At 40.9% G+C, this 19,329-nt stretch overlaps 1 protein-coding gene across 1 annotated transcript in view; it reads left to right on the top strand.

Moving 5' to 3' along the window:
• AKT1 (AKT serine/threonine kinase 1) overlaps nucleotides 1-19,329 on the top strand; it is a 159,513-nt gene that overhangs the window by 127,510 nt on the left and 12,674 nt on the right. Inside the window, exons 10-12 of the mRNA XM_042474186.1 lie at nucleotides 7,305-7,433; nucleotides 17,050-17,264; nucleotides 18,063-18,150. Coding sequence (XP_042330120.1) covers nucleotides 7,305-7,433; nucleotides 17,050-17,264; nucleotides 18,063-18,150 — 432 coding nt within the window. The remainder of the gene's footprint in view (nucleotides 1-7,304; nucleotides 7,434-17,049; nucleotides 17,265-18,062; nucleotides 18,151-19,329) is intronic.

The raw sequence follows: 19,329 nt of genomic DNA on the forward strand, positions 1-19,329 counted from the left end.
ATTATTATTATTATTATTATTATTATTATTATTATTATTATTATTATTATTATCCTTTATTTATGAAGCGCTGTAAATTTACACAGCACCGTACATGCAATCTTTTTAGTTATCCACCTGGAATTTTTAGGGAAGCGTTCTCAGGGAATTTGTGATTGTTATCTGGCTGTCTGACAATAGTTGATGTGATGTGATTTGTTTATATTTGATGTTTTTAATCTGTTTTTTCCTTTCTAGATGGTAATTTTATCTATTCCTCTTTTAATTGTTATTATCTTAGAATGTACGCCTTGGGCAGGCTTTTATTTACTCCTAATTTTACCAACTTTGTACAGCGCTGCGTATAATTACAGCGCTATAGAAATAAAGTTTAATAATAATAATAATAATAATAATAATAATAATAATAATAATAATAATAAATAGACGGTTCCCTGCCCTCGGGCTTACAATCTAAAAAGACATGACACAGAAGGAGAAGGGAGTGGTGACGGGAAAGGGTAAGAGGTCCAGCAGTTCCTCTCTACCTCCGAGGCCTGGACCAAGGCAGATGGACTGGAAGGAGGGCTTGGCTTCATAATGGATGGTTAATCATTTTCCAGGGAAAATACATACTCTCAAGTAGGATAATGCATATACAGTACATAGCATTACAGGAAATGGTTTGATAAACAGGCAACAAAAGAACATCAGATAGTAAGCGACAATTATGCAATGCCTGAGAAGCACTAGGAAACACTATTTCACACTACTCGACTGTCTTTGTGGAGTTTCCTGGATCTACCATTGCTGTTCTCACTGTCTCCACTATTTTTCAGAGCCAGGACAAATCCTGTTGGGCACCACCATTTTTTAACATTCAGGGGTTTGCCCTGACAGATGCCACCATTTTCAGACCAATTCCCAGCCCAAATGGTGACGTTTTCCTCTCTTCTTGCTTCTTGCCACTGGGATACTCATCTCTCAAGGCAAACAAGGCACCCAGCATATGATCTGGCTTTCTCGGGTGACCTTAAAGCAAGCAGCTGTGAGCTACCAAGGGGGTTCACTGTTCATGTCTAGGAACTGGTCCAGACATTTAAATAGCGGTGCCTATAAGGGCAAATTCTGGGGAAAACTTTGGGTTATAAAAATTCAATGATAAGTGAGATACCCCGAATCAGAGGTAGATAGGTCCATTCAACGTGTGGCCCTATCACCCCAAATTCACAGAGAAGGCGAGTTTCTAAAGGTTTTTTTAAGCAGTGTACACTATCCTCTCTCTGTCCCTCCCTTTCTTCCTCTTATGTGTGTGTATGCACACATACACAATATTGTGGGTATATTTCTTTTCTTTTTCAAACCGTGCCTCTCCTTAAGGAGCAATAGGTAGGAGGACTGGGTAGGTAGGTAAACAAAATCTCTTTAAATTAACATATGCAAATTAGCAGTGGTTAGTTTAATCTCTGCATGTGTAAGCATGCGGAGAAAGCCTGTTGAGACATTTTAGATCATTTATAGTTTCCATTCGGACTGTCAGCCAATTAAGCGGAGCCAGTTTATTTGTATAATCAAAATTCTTAGGTTGTCAGCAAGTTTATTTGCATAATCATTTGTCTTTTAACAAAAAAACCCCAATAACAATATTTTTAATTTGTTAAGGTATATATAGGCACCTCTTTGAAAAAAGACTATTTCATAAATGAATGATACAGAATGATATAGGAGAATGGCTCCAAACATTTTCTTCTTCATTTCATTTTGCAGTCTGATGTGGTTTAATTTTAAGGCCTATAGATTTAAAAATATTATCTTTCAATTATTCACAGCATACTGAGCAAGCAATTTTTCCTGTTAAAACATACCAGCCACAGTGAAGTCGAAGGCTTCCATGGCCGGCATCAATGGTTTTTTGTGGGTTTTTCAGGCTATGTGGCCATGTTCTAGATAATTTTCTTCCTGACGTTTCGCCAGCATCTGTGGCTGGCATCTTCAGAGAATGCTTGCCTGGAAAAGGTTGGGTGTATATATACTGTGTGAGCCTGGGAATGCAGGAGTGATTTGCCAGCCATCAGCACAGAACAATAGACATGCAAATCACTCCTGCATTCCCAGGCTCACATTTTCTAGAACATGGCCACATAGCCCGAAAAACCCACAAAAAATCATACCAGCCACATTTTTTACAAAGAGCTATGCGATGTCTTAAAATTAGCCCACAACATAGATATAGGATCCATAGTTCACACAGTGTATTCTTAAGAACAAATGTAACAGAGTCTGTTCTTAAGAACAAACGAAGAGCCCTGCTGGGTCGGAGCAGAAATCTATCTTGTCCACATTTTGTTAATGGAGTGACCTCATGCCTATGGGAAGCCTGACAGCAGGACAGGAATGCAACCAGGGCTGTGGACTCAGTACATTGAACCTTCCAGATTGCATCTGCACTGCAGAAATAATACAGTTTGACACTGCTTTAACTGCCATGGCTCAGTGCTGTGGATTTCTTGGATTTGTAGTTTTGGGAGGTATTTAGCCTTCTCTGCCAGAGCATTCTAGTGACACCATAAACTTCAAATAGTAGAATTCCATAGCATTGAGCCATGGTAGTTAATGCAGTATCAAACTGCATTATTTCTGCATTGCAGCTGTAGCCATTAACATCTTTATTTTTCCACTTTCTAACTCTTGACTCCGTTATACAGGGCAAATATAGATTAATTAGTACAGTAAATGCTCAGTATCTGCTGAGGATTGGTTCCGGGACCCCCATGGATACCACAATCTGGATGTTCAAGTCCCATTTTTTACAGTGGCATAGTAAAATGGTGTCCCTTACATAAAACAGCAAAATCAAGGTTTTCCTTTTGGATTATTTGTGTGTGTGTGTGTGTGTGTGTGTGTGTGTGTGTGTGTGATTATTTCCAAACAGTGGTTGGTCAAATCCATAGAAGCAGGATATAGAGGGCCAACTGTAGTGCCAAACTTACTGTACTAAAATTAGGTGTTTCATCACCACCATGTGACTCATCAGGCTGCTTAGATTGATAGAACACACACACACACACACACACACACACACACACATATTGTCCTAAATTCCTTTGAAAGTACATATGCAGGAAACTAGGTGTTCAATGTTCTTAAGTTTTTATTTTGGAGCCAGTTCATTTGTGTTGACTCCCACTCCACTCAAAATTGCTTCTGACTCCAACTCCACAATCCTGAACACAACTCCATCTTGCATACCTCAGTGACTCACATACTGAGGCATTGGTACTGGAGGTAATGTATAGCCATCCTGACTAGTAGCCCCATTCTTCATGAATTTATCCATTTTTTAAAGCTATCCAAGTAGGCAGGTGTAACTACATCTTGTAACCATGAATTCCACAGTTTAACCACCCTGTTGAAAATTTATTCACATGCAGAAGGTCTCAGCTCCAGTCTCTTGCATTTCAACTGTGGAGAGCATGGAAGGGATCTCTCCTGGAACTCAAGTGAGTTGCTTCCAGCCTGAGTGGACAGTATTAGCTTAGATGGACAGATCATCTCTCCTGATAGAAAATAACTCCATAATCCTTATTAAGATTGCCTATCATACATCAGCTCTGTCAGTCATTCTACCTACATTTTTCAGTGCCTGGCAAAATGAGCTGAAGGGCAAGAGAACAAATTTTACAATGTCCCATCAGATGAATTAGAGATCAAGTCATTACATCCCACTTTGAGAGTCATGCTAAATCACCCCACTGCAAGTTTTACTTAAGGAGACTGTGAGCCATATGGAACCACCAGTACAAACTGCAAATTGGTGTACCAGATGTTGCTGAACTCCAGCTTCCAGTATTCCTCACTATTAGCTTGAGCTTTTAGGAGTTGGAGTCCAGTAGCATACTGCCCAAGGTGTTAAAGTTTCCAAGGAGGGATAGCTTGTGTCAGTCTGGTGAAGTGATAAAGATGTCTGGCGGCATCTTGCTTGGTTTTATTTGGTATACATTTTCAAGGTTGCTAACCCATTTTATCAAATGTGTGTTCTTCACACACACACACCCCACTTCTTTGCCCTTTTATTACTTTGTATTTTGCTCCATACCTGACAAAACCAAGCTGTGCATTTTGCTCAGGGAAGACAGACAGCTGCATTCAACACCTGCGTATGTTGGCATTGTCATTGGTGGCTGCCATGGATACACCTCCTCAGCCTTGGAAATAAGTAGTGAAGAGGCGGTTCACCCCACTTACACAAACACATGCAAACTCACACATGAACTCCTTGTTCTCTTTGCCCACACAATTGTTTTCCCTGTTTCCTCTTTCTCCTTCAACTGAGGCTGCTGTTGTCACTGCCAATTAATCACTTACCCATGTCAAGTCCCTGACTAGGGAACTGACAGTGAAAACCAAGGCAATTGCATGTCTGTCATAGTGCCTTTCTACTTCGTAAGACACAATATTATCTTTTTCTTAACTATGAAGGAGAGCCCCACTATGGCATGTCAGTAGTGGTAGGATTGCTGAGTCATAAATCAAAATGGAGAGTATGATCAAGAAATCAGAAGATGAGGACTTGGAAAAGTGGTTGTCAATGAACTAGATAAGATCCTTCAGTTCAGTGGTTCCCAACCTTTGGTCTTCCATCTGTTTTTGACATCAGATCCTAAAAGAAGCCCCGGCCAACTTAGAAAACAGTCAGGAATTATGGGAGCTGAAGTCCAAAGCATCTGAAGGACCAAAGGTTGGAGACCACTGCTCTAGTTTAAAGATACATCTCTGAATACCAAAATCACAATAGTCCACACCATAGTATTTCCAGTTTCTATATATGGTTGTGAAAGCTGGAGAGTGAAGAAAGCTGAAAGGAAGAACATAGCTCTTGGGATATTATGCTGGAATAGAGTTCTACAGATACCACGAACCACTAAAATGACAAATGGGTGGATCTTACTGCAAATCAAGCCTAAACTATCCTTAGATGCCAAAATAACTAAACTGAGTCTATTGTACTTTGGAGATATTTTGAGATGAGTTGACTCATTGGAAAATGTAATAATGCTCAGCAAAAAGAAGGCAGTAGGAAAAGAGAAAAAACACTGAGGAGTTTATCACACGGGAGGGATTTCTCTTAATTTTGAATGAAAAGAAAGTGGGGCCAGAACGTATTCGCGTGAATTCGCTAGTTCAGCGAATTTACGTGAATTCAAATTGCGTTCGAACTGACTTCTCATTGTCTGAAAATAGCTTGCCATTGCCCGAAATTGCGTGTGATCACCTCTCACGCAATAACGTGAAACCCCATGATTGCGTTCAGATTGACTTCCCATTGCCCGAAATTGCGTGTGGTAGTCTATCACGCAATAACGTTAAACTCCATGATTGTGTTTGGATTGCCATTGGATTATACTTCCATTTTCCCTTGTCTGATAACGTCCTCTGTCTTAAGCCAAAAGTGACTTGAAGGCACACAACAACAATAGCAACAAGGAAAAAGTTCCCTTTAGGGCTTCCAGCTCCCAGATTCCCCTACCCAGCCAGCCTAGCTATGCTGGCTGTCTGTGGGGTTTGCAAGATTATATTGGTAAGAATTTTGACAGGATTTTAACCATTATGGGGGTGTAGGGCAGACTAAGATGTTCTTGAATAAGTTCTAAAGTGTTCTTTTATACATCTCTGATTCTCCTTGTAAGTGCTGAGCAAGCAGGCTTAAGTCTACAAAAGCTCATGCTGCCAACTTCTTTCTTTCAGTTAGTCTCAAAGGTGCTACAAGATCTCTCTACATACTGATTTTATAGACTAACATGGCTGTATCTTAGAATTCTTCTGTAAAATTAGTTCAGATTTAACCAACAGTTAAGATAAGCTGTTGATATATTGAGGCTGCAGTGTGTAACTGACATGTTCTTCTTAGCCGGTAAGATGCTCTCTTTAATTAAGCTCTCCCCCAGTTAATTGAAAAACTTTTTAAAGTCTTTAGTTATCTTTTATTGTAAGTTCCTGAAAAATCTCCAAGTAGCAGGTGTAGTCTTCTAAGAGGCATTCCTGTGTTTGAGAAAGCTGTGTGCCCCTTCTCATTAGATTGTGAGGGTTTTAACTCCTATGTGCCATCTGTAAAATAGCTTTCTTTCTTCAAGAGAAATGTTTTATTGAAGAAGTTTATTTATGTTAAGGCTGCAATGCTGTGCGTACTTGTATAGACGTTTGTATAGAAATTTTAATATATTTTAAATTTTAATGTGTAATGTTTTTAAATGTTTAAAATGGTTCATTTTTAATTAAATTTACATTTATAATGCTTTGTATTGCTTTTAATTTGTACTCTTTTATATTTTGTTAGCCGCCTTGAATATTGGGAGAAAGGCAGGAAATAAATAAATAAACAAACAAACCTTTCTTTTAAGTAAGACCTACTGAACTCAATAGGGTTAAGTAAGTGAGTGCAGGATTGCACTACATATTAAATATATCTAGCTTTCACTGATGTGAGTGGAAATCTTTATGATTTTTTTTTAAAGTTGAAATCTCTAAACAAGGTGGCAGTGGTGGAATCCAGTGCTGAAGACCTTGCAAATGAAATAGTGGGTGATTTTTTACTTGATGCACTTTTTTTTCATGTAAAAAGTAGAGGCAGAGGGGCATGGATTTGATTCATGACCTGTGGGCAGAGGCATTAACCCTGTTATGCCATTTTCCTAATTATAAGTCTTAACCCCCCCCCCCCCCAAAAAAAACCCATGTATTTGCTCTGGCGGGGAAAATGTATAAAGACCTATATATTTTCCTCTATAGTGGGGCAAATAGCAGCTTCAGGAGTTGATTCATAATGGGAGAAATGATGCAGGGGCAAAGGGTTGGCCCCCACCGTCATCCATGATCTTGAATGAAATCAGGAAACTGAAATGTTGCAGGAACATAGAAAAGGAGATCTACTTATGGGTTTTCTTTGCTTGTCTCTTTTGGCTCTGAAAGAGTGAGCTATTGAATCCAGTCTGATTTATAAATCTGATTTACAGATTTATTGAGTGGCCTCAGCCATGCTCTTTGGGGCTGTTCACTCAGCCTCAGAATGTCCTCTGGCTAGAAAACTGGAAAATACTTCTGGACTTGCTGACAAGACTGTTGCAAGGCTTCCCATGAATGCAGTAGTTTGTCATTCTTTTTTAATTATTATTTGTTTGTTTTTTTAAGCCACCTATTAGTGATATTTTGTCTGTGAAAAAGTGACATAAAGGGGAAAGTCAGAGGAAAAATGCTTTATAGGAATATATTTTGCAGACAGCTTGAAAATTATGTGTGGTAACCTAACCATCTTTTTCTTTTTCTTTAAGTTGGAAAACTTAATGCTGGATAAAGATGGGCACATAAAAATAACAGACTTTGGGTTATGCAAAGAAGGGATCAAGGATGGAGCAACGATGAAGACTTTCTGTGGCACACCAGAGTACCTTGCACCAGAGGTACTGTTGCATTCTCTTTGTTGTGTAGTCCCTAAATCTTATATACTTTATAATTACATTGTTTGGGGTCTTTATTGTGTACAGGTTGAGTCTCCCTTATCCGAAGTGCTTGGAACCAGAGGTGTTGAGGATTTTGTTTTTTGTTTGTTTGCTTGCTTGCTTGCTTGCTTGTTTGTTTTTTATGGTTTAGATTTCAAAATACCTATATTTGCACATATGTACATAATGAGATATCTTAGAGATGGGACCCAAGTCTAAACACAAAATTCATTTGTGTTTATATGTACCTGATACACATAGCTTGAAGGTCATTTTATACAATATTTTAAATAATTTTGTGCATGAAACAACATTTGTGTACACTGAACCATCAGAAAGCAAAGATGTCATTATCTCAGCCCATGAAAAAAAGTTTTTTAAAAAATATTCTGCATTTCAATATTCCGAGTAAGGGAGACTTTACTTGAACTAGCAAAATGTTTATGTGCATGCATGAAGGTCTGTGTATATTGCCAGCAACCCAAAATCCCTGCTGACCAAAGCCTAGTTTGCACAGTGGCAAAAAGAACAGGTTTTGGTTTGACTACAAGCAAGTTACTGAGTGTTATGCTTTATTTTTCCCTTTAGTACTGCATGGCAGTCACTCACTTACAGGAGAGAAAATAAAGGGTGAAGGAGAGCAAGGAGCCTGCATCCTTTCTCTGACCTAGGTTTGGGCTAATGACCAGATTTCTCAACTCTGTTCTGGACTTTCAACGTTCCTAATTTGGCCCATAGAACTTAATGGGTGCCACTGAGAATCAAGCGTGTTTTTGTTAATAGTCTGAAACCCTTATTTGCATAGCTTGGACTCAGGAATTAGCAGATTGATAAAGGAACTACTCTTTGACAGCAAAAACTTTCCAAATGTGGACTTTTGCTACTAAAAAATAAGCCAGAGGATTGGAAGATAACTCAGTGGACATCAGTGCATATTGTGGCAGTTTATATTTTTGTCCCATTTATATTTTTATTCTTCTAAAGAGCTAAAGATTCTTCTCTATGCTCGTTTTAGCATCACAACACCCCTGGAAGTTAGGCCGAGAGAGGTTAGACTGTGGCCATCAAATGAGCTCCATGGCTGAGTTGTAATCTGAACCTTTCTGAATCTGCAAAAGTGGGGTAATACCACAAACCTATGCTTCTACTGTGCAGCCGTGTAGCTCTTTCAAATAATTTGATAGGCCTAAAGGTAGGAGGAGACATCTTCCATTAGTCCATTTTTCCCCACCTCTCCTTCCAAATTATTTTATTGCCACTGAAAAGATATTAAGGAAGGAAAAACAAAATAGCTACACAACACATTTTGATTAGGAGCTACAGTCAGGTTGTTAATTGGTGCTAGCTATAGGGAGCACAAACTCCCTGGTTTCAGGAGCTCCATTGGCTGTCAGTCTGTTTCTGGCCACAGTTCAAAGTGCTGGTTTTGACCTATAAAGCCCTATACAGCTAGGATCCAGGTTATTTGAGGGACTGTATCTCCCTGTATGAGCCTTTCTATGTCTTGAGATCTTCTGGGGAGGCCCTTCCCTCTGTCCCACCACTGTTTCAGGTTCATTTAGTGGGAGCAAGGGAGAAAGTCTTCACAGTAGCTGTTCCCATGCTCTGGAACCCCCTCCCTAGAGAGGCCAGGATGGCCCCATCCCTGTTCTCCTTTCAGTGGCAGGGAAAAACATTTTTATACTGTCACACTTTTTCAAATTGACAAGGGTTGGGCGTTTAAATGCTGTACAATTCAGATGCCAAAGTTTATATAGCGTTTTTAATACATTTTAATATTTTTAATGTGTAATATTTTCAACTTTTTACATTGTTTGTTTTAAATTTTATATCTACATTTTAATGCTTTTGTAGTGTTTTTAACTTGTACTGTTTTAAATTTGTTGTTAGCTGAGTTGAGTCCCTATAGCAAGAGAAAGGAGAGATATACATTAATGTATAACATAGAATCATAGAATCAGAGTTGGAAGAGACCGCAAGGACCATCCAGTCCAACCCCTTGCCATGCAGGAAATCTAAATCAAAGCATCTCCGACAGATGGCCATCCAGCCTCTGCTAAAGACCTCTAAGGAAGAAGACTCCACTACATTCTGAGGGAGTGTGTTCCACTGTCGAACAGCCCTTGCTGTCAGGAAGTTCCTCCTAATCTTGAAGTGGAATCTCTTTTCCTGTAGCTTGCATCCATTGTTCCAGGTCCTAGTCTCTGGAGCAGCAGAAAACAAGCTAGCTCCTTCCTCAATATGACATCCCTTCAAGTATTTAAACAGGGCTATCATATCACCTCTTAACATTCTCTTCTCCAGGCTAAACATCCTCATCTCCCTAAGTCGTTCCTCATAGGGCATGGTTTCCAGACCCTTCACCATTTTGATCGTCCTCCTTTGGACACGCTCCAGTTTCTCAACATCCTTTTAAAATTATGGTGCCCAGAACTGGGCACAATATTCCAGGTGGGGCCTGACCAGAGCAGAATAGAATGGGGCTATTACTTCCCTTGATCTAGACACTATACTTCTATTGATGCAGCCTAAAATCGTATTGGCCTTGTTAGATGCTGCATTGCACTGTTGACTCATGTTCAATTTGTGGTCTACTTGGACTCCCAGATCCCTTTCACACGTAGTTTCATTCAGCCAGGTGTCACCCACCCTATATCTGTTTACAGTGCTACCTCGGGTTACGAAATTAATTCGTTCCGCCGCTCCGTTCGTAACCCGATACATTTCGCAACCCGAAAAGGCTTTCCGTTAGCGCTGGAAAGCCGCTAGCCGCGATTTCCGTTTGAATTTCACGCCGAAAAAATTTCGTAACCCGAAAAAAACATCGTATCCCGGAACAGTTTTTTCCAATCTAACTTTTTCGTATCCCGGAAATTTCGTAACGCGATCAATTCGTATCCCGGGGTACCACTGTATTTCATTTTTCCGCCCTATGTGCAGTACCTTACATTTCTCTGTGTTGAAATTCATTTTGTTAGCTTTGGCCCAGCTTTCTAGTCTATTCAGGTCATTCTGAAGTTTGATCCTGTCCTCGGGGCTATTAGCTACTCCTCCTAATTTGGTGTCATCTGCAAATTTGATAAGTATACCCCCAATTCTGTCATCCAAGTCATTGATAAAAGATGTTGAACAGCACTGCCCCAAGACAGACCCCTGTGGGACCCCACTGGTCACTTCTCTCCAGGATGAAAAGGAGCCATTGTTGAGCACCCTTTGGGTTCGTCCGGTCAACCAATTACAAATCCATGTAACAGTTATGCTGTCTAGCCCACATTTCACTAGCTTGTTTGCAAGAATGTGGGCTAGACAACGTAACTGTTACATTAATATAATATACAGTTGTCCCTCCATATTCGCTAGGGTTAGGGGAACAAAAACCCCATGAATATGGAAAAAACGCAAATAACAAAAACACTGTTTTTACCTGAGAGGACACCTCTCTAGGAATCTCCAGTCCAACTCTGTGGTCAATGTTCAACATACACTGACCATAGAATGGCACTGAAGTAGCTACAAATGGTCTTTCAGTGCAACTTATAGTTAAAGTTGACCACAGAGTTGCACTGGAGGACCTAGACAGTCCTAGAGAGAATATATTAATGAAATTCGTGAATAATCAAATCCGCAAATATCAAAGCCGCAAATATGGAGGGATGACTGTAATATAATATAATATAAGTGTGTTTGGAGCCCTCTGAATGCTCCCAGTGAATGTATGGGAATACATTTTCACTGCCCAAAGGCTGTTGTGTGGTTCCTTTCTTGCACAGACACCATCTTGTTTTGGGCATTCAGTGATACATGTAAAGTTCTAATGGCCTTTGTCACCTGGTTAGTGGGTTAGTGTTCATTCTATCCAGAGATCATGCACGAGCAAACATCCTCTGTCCCATGAAGTCACTCAGCCTTTTTAAAAAAGAGAAACAGGGAGGAAAGGCCAGGGTTGAGTTCCCGGCATCTGTTTGTAATCGGAACCCAGCTTCTGAGCCTGTTTGTACAGTTGCTGCATAGTTGTTTTAGGGTCATGTTGGAATTTGGTACAGGGGTGGCAGGGACTGCACCATGTCAGCTTTGATGTGTCAGATGTATCAGTCACCGTGGTGTTTACAGCTGTTGTGCCCTTCTCTTCTAAATTCTTCTCACACAGCTGTTGCCGTTGTTGGCTCCCAACCTGACAAGCCACTTATTTTAAGCAAAATGACCTTCTCTCCCCGCCCCACTTAACTCTGCTTACTGCGGTAAATCACGCCTGGAGAACAGTCCATAATACCGATAATAACTACTATGTTTTTCTCATTCCTTGCTGCTCTGTTCTAAACTTAGAACAGTTCTCCTGATATGGAATGTTCTCTTGATATAGTTCCATGACTGTGATCAGTATCGTTCCTTATTCTGGATATATCATATGTTCTTTCCCCACATTGGTAGGGTATGTGGGCCAGTAACTCTCTTCCATATAGGGTGCTCTTTGGATGCACGTAGTCATGACATCATCAGTAAAATGTGGACCCAAGTAACAATGACGACATCAGAAGAATAATAGAAGCTAAAAAGTGAAACTAGTGTCTGCTTCCTGACTAGCTCATGCTCTTCAGAGTCATATGACTGATGTGCACTGTTGGAAACATTACGCTGGGTAGGAGGGCACACATGGTCTAAATCAGCTGGGCTGTTCTTACCATTGTATGAAGCCATTTGAGGGTATGAAGCCAGGAAGAGTTCAACAATGTCTGTTGGAGTGTGGAGGTGCTGCTCCATTGCCCCCAGTTATCCGGCAGTTGCTATTGCTCATGGAAGTTCTTACCTTTTGTACCACCATAGCTAGAAGTAAAATGGGTGGTTACTGTATTGATGAGCCAAGTCTGGATGTTGCCCCATTTGGTTTCTGCCCACTTAGTGGGGTTGTCAGCGATCTTGAATCACATAATTCATAATTCTTGCCTATCATGTACCGGCTAACTTCAGTTCAAAAACCACATTGTTCAGCAGGTTCAGAAAACTTTATTCAGAAAACTAAATTTGTTCACATTATAACAATGGCCTGTTACAGACTGCCAAAATAAAGCTGCTTCGGGTCTCTTTGGAGGTATGCTGTTTAAATGATGCATGCATCTGAAGAATCCGGAAGCTGCACCAAAGCTGCACTCCAGTGCTTAGGAATGGAGTGTGGCTTTGGCGCGACCTCTGGACTCTTAGGACCCATGCATCATTTAAATAGCATACCTCCAAAGAGACCTGAAGCAGCTTTATTTTGGCAGTCTGTAACAAGCCAATGTTGTCAGGACTGAAGCGGTTGTTGATTGCACAGTATATTAGAAGGACAAGTGTTTCCCATGCTCAGCCCTCATTCATCTTCAAAGCAAAGGATTCTTCTTTCCAGGACTACTTCCTCTCTTTTTCCTCTCTGTACCAAGTGTCCCCATTGAACTGATCTTGATAGCTCACAGCGCATATTTTCTCCCTTCACATTGGTTCATTAGCCTAGCTCAAAGAAGATAATCTTTCCACCCACCAATTGTGTAGCATATCCCATTATCCAGTATTAAAAAATCATATACAGTATATATGGCTAGCAAGCAAGGCAGATTCTATGATCCTGACAATGCTACATTGTCTTGCAGCTGTAGTCGTGAACAGTGTGACCCTAATTCACAGCTGTGTTGTAAAGATGAAGCTGGGAGGAAGGGGGCCACATCCATGGATGGAGAAGAGTAAACCACAGCCATGTGTGCCACTTCAAGCTTATCAAAGGAAAGGTGGACTGTAATTGTAACCAGTCAGTGACCACAGAACATCTACAAAAAATCATCCTGTGGCCCTCTTAGTCAAAGACTTCCCATACCCTGGTTCAATTATTGATCAGAATGGAGACTGCAATCAAGAAATCAGAAGAAGACTAGGGTTGGGAAGGGCTGCTATGAAATAGTCAGCATAGCTGACTTTGAGTGTTGGACTACAGGTTTGGAGACAGTTCAGTCCTCAGGTCGTCTATGAAACCCATTTGGTGATCTTGGGCAAGTCACATTCTCTCAGCTTTGGGAAGGCAATGGCAAACCTTCTCTGAACAGATCTTGTCAAGAAACCCCATGATAAGGTTGCCCTAGGGTCGCCGTAAGTCGGAAATGCCTTGAAAGCATACAACAACAAGAAGAAGAAGCTATGAAAGAATTGGACAAGATCATTAAACTTAAAGACATAACTCTGAACACTAAAGTGAGGATCATCCAAGCCATTGTATTCTCTATCACCATCTATGGGTGCAAGAGCTGGACAGTAAAAATAGGAAGTAGATCAACTCATTTAAGATATGGTGCTGGAGAAGAGTACTGAAAATACCATGGATAGCCAAGAAGATAAACAAATGGGTTCTAGAACAGATCAAGCCTGAACTCTCTCTGGAGACCAAGATGACTAAATTGAGGCTGTCATACTTTGGCCACATCATGAGAAAAGACAATGATGCTAGGAAAGGTAGAAGGCAACAGAAAGAGAGGAAGACTGCATGCTAGATGACTAGACTCAATCGGGGAGGTCATGGACCTGAACCTTCAGGACTTGAGCAGAGAGATTGAGGAGAGAAGGTTTTGGAGATGTCTTATCCACAGGGTTGCCATGAGTTGAGGTCAACTCAAGGTCTGCAAACAACAACAAGTAACTGTTTATAACATCAACAAATGCCATGTGCTGTATGCAGTATTTCAGAGGAAGGAAGTGTCAAAACCACCTCTTAGTATTTCTTGCCTAGGAAAGCCCTATGAAATTCATGACAGGCAACTTGAAGGCACATATACATACACACATAGTAACTACTGCTTGTTAGTTGAATTGCACAGCTGTTAATATGATACTTAGGATAATCTTCCATGATGTCTGCCCTGCCCCTTTTAGCTTGCTGCCAAATACTTTCACAAATAAAATTGAGAAAACCATCTCTTGGCTGCAAATCTTTCTCCTGTCCCAGGCGAGTCTGTGTGGGTCATCCCAAGAGCACTGTACAAATTTGGGAGTAATACAGCCTTGTAAAAAAAAGCTTGTAAACTGCCCTGTAAAAAGTTTTTGGATCCTGTTGAAAGGATCCTGTTTAAAGGAAGTTTTCCTGTTGTTCATTTAGCACTACATCTGTTATGATGTGGGCAGCGGGGAGGCCAGCTATTATGGAGCCAGCTGAAAGGGACCTGGGCCTGGGCAACAAGCGCTTTCCGGGAAAGGGCATGACTGGTTGATAGCAGCAGGCAAATCTTGGGCATATGAAGTACCAACCCTCCCCTGCCTTCTTCCCCGATTGCTCATAAAGGATGATGAGGCTGGCTCCTGGAATCCTGGCAGACCCAGCAGCTGTGTTGGTCTTCTACATATATGGGGCAGCTGTAGAGCCAGCTGTCGCTCGGTGTTCGAATCATACGGCAGAAGATGCTGTAAATAGACCTGCGTGGGGTAATCCAATACCTGGCAGCCTCTGCCTTTTCACTGCAGGCTGTCTTCCAGGTTCCAGCAGATTTTTTTTCCTTCTTTTTCTTGCCTCTCTCCCTTTACAAAGCAGAGTACTGAGCAGTTAGCGACACAGTGGAATGGATTGACAACAGAGAAGAGCAAAATCATAACAGTTTGATGTCTTGACTTTTAGTGTGTTCAGTGCCCTGCACTTGTGATGTGATCATGCTGCCTGTGGAGGGTATACCAGTCTCCTCTTGGGCTTGTAGTGCTTGCATTTCCAAGCTAAAAGGGACTTGCAGTGGAGCTTTATAGACTGCTTGATAAGCTGGGCTGCCTTGACCCATAGAAGCACCCTATTCATTAACCACCATGAGATTTCTCATCTGGACAGGACATGGAGACTGGAGTCATTGGAGACGAGTCAAGAAATCAGAAGAATGATTGGAAAGGACTGATGTGAGAGAGCCAGCGTGGTGGTGTGGTTTGAGTGTGTTGGACTACGACTCTGGAGTCCAGGGTTCAATTCCTAGCTCAGCTCTTGGCTGACCTTGAGCAAGTCGCATGCTCTCAGCCTCAGGAAGGCAATGAGAAACCTCCTCTGAACAAATCTTGCCAAGAAAACCCCACAATAGGGTCCCAGTAATTCAAATTGAAGTCACATAAGGGTCTCCAGAACTTGGAAATGACTTGACGGCACACAACAACAAAGTACATAAATAGGTTGAATGTTTTAGGGGTTTTGCATAAAAATATCTGCACATCACTAGTGTCTTTTCCTTTTGTGAAGCAAAGCATGTGCACAGATAGCAAAGAATAACTGGCTGATAAATCGGAAAGACACAAATGCCTTGTCCGAAGCTTCATATTATCATATTTATCATATTTCAGCTATGATTTCTGCAATTTGTACAAAAACCTTTCTTGCATATGTGGAAAATCCTGAGACCACAAAAAATTATCTTGCAGGTGGAGGAGAAAAAACAAGGAAGAATTTGTTTTGAAGAATAAGGATGTAAGGAAGTGGGGAGAACAATGTGACACAACCATGGTTGCAACAATAAGCTGTTTAGCAGGATTGTGGTTTTACTGCAGCCATTTGCAGGACTGTTGCACCCATCACCCTCAACCATTTGGCCATTGATTGTGCAGAGCTGTAGCCCAACACACCTAAAAGGCTGTGGGGGAAGAAGGGGAGACAACAGAGGAGACCTCACTACCCCTAATGTAGAGGGGCAGGGCTGATGGAGACAGTTTTAAGAGGAGCTAACATTAGCATGATGTTGGAAGTGTTTTCAGATCTTTGGCCAGTTTGGTTAAGAAACTTTCAGTGTGGGGCAGCCAAACTGAATTTCTGATCAGGTTTGGAGAGCAATAGTAGTACAAGAGGAGAGCCAGTGTGGCATAAGGTCTTGATTGTTGGACTAAGATTCTGGAGACCAGGGTTTGATTCCCAGCTTGTCTATGAAACCCACTGGGTGACCTTGGGCAAGTCACATACTCTCAGCCTCATGGGAAGGCAATGGCAAACCTCCTCTGAACAGATCTTGCCAAGATAACCCCACAATAGAGTTGCCGTATGTTGGAAACAACTTGAAGGCACACAACAACAGTAGCACAAGAACAGGCATGGTTAGGAGAGTTGGATGCAGGTTGTGAGTTTAGTCCCTGCCCCTAGCTAAAGGGGCCCCATTTTTTAAACCATTCTTCGTAACATTGGATATTCCTCTTAGCCAAGGGAAGCTAAGTTGGCTTCCCCCTTTGCTAACTTTTCGTAGCAAAGTGTCCTCTTTATTTCAGTAGGCATTTGGAAAGTGATTATTTTATATAATAGGTTTTCAGTTTTAGCGCTACACTGCTTTTAATCTAGCTTTCAAATGAATTATTTATATGATTTTCTTTCTATAGACAAATATTATTTTAGTCTTAACTTTTAGTAGATTTTAACCATATGTGGTTTTACTTAGATTTCTTTTTATTCCTTAAGGTACCTTGAATCCCACTCTTGGGAGAAAAGGCAGAGTGTGAAGGATTAATTGATTGAATCCAATGACTACACATGTCTGTAACACGGATGGGACTCAGACTCATTTAAAAATCAGTGGGAGACCTTTGACCTGAAGCTCTGACATTCTGGCTTTTGCAGGTGCTGGAAGATAATGATTATGGCCGTGCAGTGGACTGGTGGGGCTTAGGAGTTGTCATGTATGAAATGATGTGCGGGCGGCTCCCTTTCTACAATTCAGACCATGAGAAGCTTTTTGAACTCATTCTCATGGAAGAGATTAGGTTTCCACGGACATTGTCGCCTGAAGCGAAATCTCTTCTATCGGGTTTGCTGAAGAAGGATCCTAAGCAGAGGTGAGACTATAGCATTCCAGCTTTTTGACACAAGAGCATCCTAGGCTTTTTTATTGTTTTTCTGGAGGAACAGAGCTTGTTCCAGTGACACTTTGTTGTCCATAAGCACAGATAAAAGCACAACATGGTTTTCTTGTGCTGGGAATCTATTCATCTGAGAGGGTTGTCTTCTTTGGTACCACACAAGAGCTTGGAAATATTACCATGCTAAACTGTAACTCCCAGAACTGGGGGGTTATGGGAGCCGTAGTACAAAAGAAACCAAACTGTCCCAAACTCTGGAATAAGTATTAATATGAACAGGTGGTACAGAAAGTACCACCAGGATAGCCACCAGGATTGAAGCAGACAGTTGGGATGTTGAGGGCCAGTTTGGCATGGCTGGAGAATTGGATATTGAGAAACTTGGACCAATGTTCATGGTGATTGGTAAAATTACTTTTTTATATTACAGCTCTCAAATTCCTTCATGTGCCCATGCTGGCTAGGAGATTATGGGTATTGTAATCTAAAAAGTGGCTATTCAAAGATCTGTCCTTTCAGCTGATTATAATTTGTAGATAGCAATACCATAACATTGTTACCCCAGTGCTTCAGGAGAGTGAACAGTACACTGGGTGTTATTAACAGCCTAAAGAAGGCATTAGTCCAGTCCCTATTACTTTAATGCTGAATCTATACACTACAACTTAGTGGAATATCATTTTTAAAGGAGCAGAATGTAATCAGCACAAACCATAAGAACATAAAATACCATAACCATCCTGTACTAACTGTTGTTGACATTTCTTCTAACAGGTTAGGTGGTGGACCTGATGATGCCAAGGAGATCATGCAACACAAATTTTTTGCTGGCATTGTGTGGCAAGATGTATATGAAAAAAAGGTATTTATTATCTTCAGATGTGGCATTTAGTCTGCCCTCTGACATGCACATACCATATATATTCTTTTATGTCTATACACAAACACACCACAGATTTAAGCTGGTTTCATAGTTGTTGCATAGTAGTTCTCAGTGGGGGCATGGCTTTGGAGCTGGCAAAATTCTCAAGCTGTAACCAGACTTTAGACCACAGGATTCATTTGAAGGAGCTACAACAGCTGAACTGATAGATATTTCACTAGAGCTTCAGCAGAACAGTTTTCCAGTAGCTTTCATCTAATTCGTATTACAGTTCCATATGCCCTTTAACAGTATATTTAAAACTCACATTGGAAATCCATAGTACTTATCATGTAGACTTTGTATTGGTTGCATAATGATATCCAGTGGAGTTACTGATATGCAGTGGTCCAGTGCATAATGGGAATAAATGTGCATTAGGGCAGTCCCCAATGTGTATCCAGAAACTGGCTATGAAGAGCCAGAGCACAACAGGAGTACCCAGTGCACATTGGAGTACTTTTTGAATTGCCCAGATATACATCTTTGCAACCCAGTAACAGGGTTTTGTTTTGTTGTGTTTCTGCAACATAGCTACAGATTTGTAATGTTACAAAATATAGACTGTAATGTACAAAGATCTCAACCCCTGTTATTAACAGCTCTAATCAAGTCTTGCAGTCTTGGGGACATGGCTTCCTTGCTTTGAATCCATCCGCCTGTAATACAGTCATCCTCTGCTGAGCTTTATTCTATTTTCCAGCAAACCATGTCATTTCATTCAGAGAGTCTGGAATATCAACATGCAAAGCGATCTTGTAGCACTTCATGTTCCTTGCAGCTGATATTGTGTGGTAAATTGCATTGCTTATTGTTTATTTCTGTCTGGGCATGACAATGGAAGCCTTCTATGTAAAAGTCTATTCCATCCACCGACCATCAGGAGGTGTCCATGTGGAGTTCTTTTACAACTCTAAGAGATACTGTGATTTATGTTAATGTGACATCCATTAAAGTGTTGTTCAGAAAGGAATATCCTTGTGGGTTGTTGTCGTCCTTGTATTCCTTGAAATATAGGTGGTGGAAGAAGGCCTTTAGATCACCACAAAAACATATGTGTGGATTTAGAGGGGCAGAAGGATAACCCCTGTGACACAACACACTTGTCTGCCTGACTCA

The sequence above is a fragment of the Sceloporus undulatus genome, chromosome 1 (genome assembly GCF_019175285.1).
Source record: "Sceloporus undulatus isolate JIND9_A2432 ecotype Alabama chromosome 1, SceUnd_v1.1, whole genome shotgun sequence".
NCBI classification, from domain to species: domain Eukaryota; kingdom Metazoa; phylum Chordata; class Lepidosauria; order Squamata; family Phrynosomatidae; genus Sceloporus; species Sceloporus undulatus.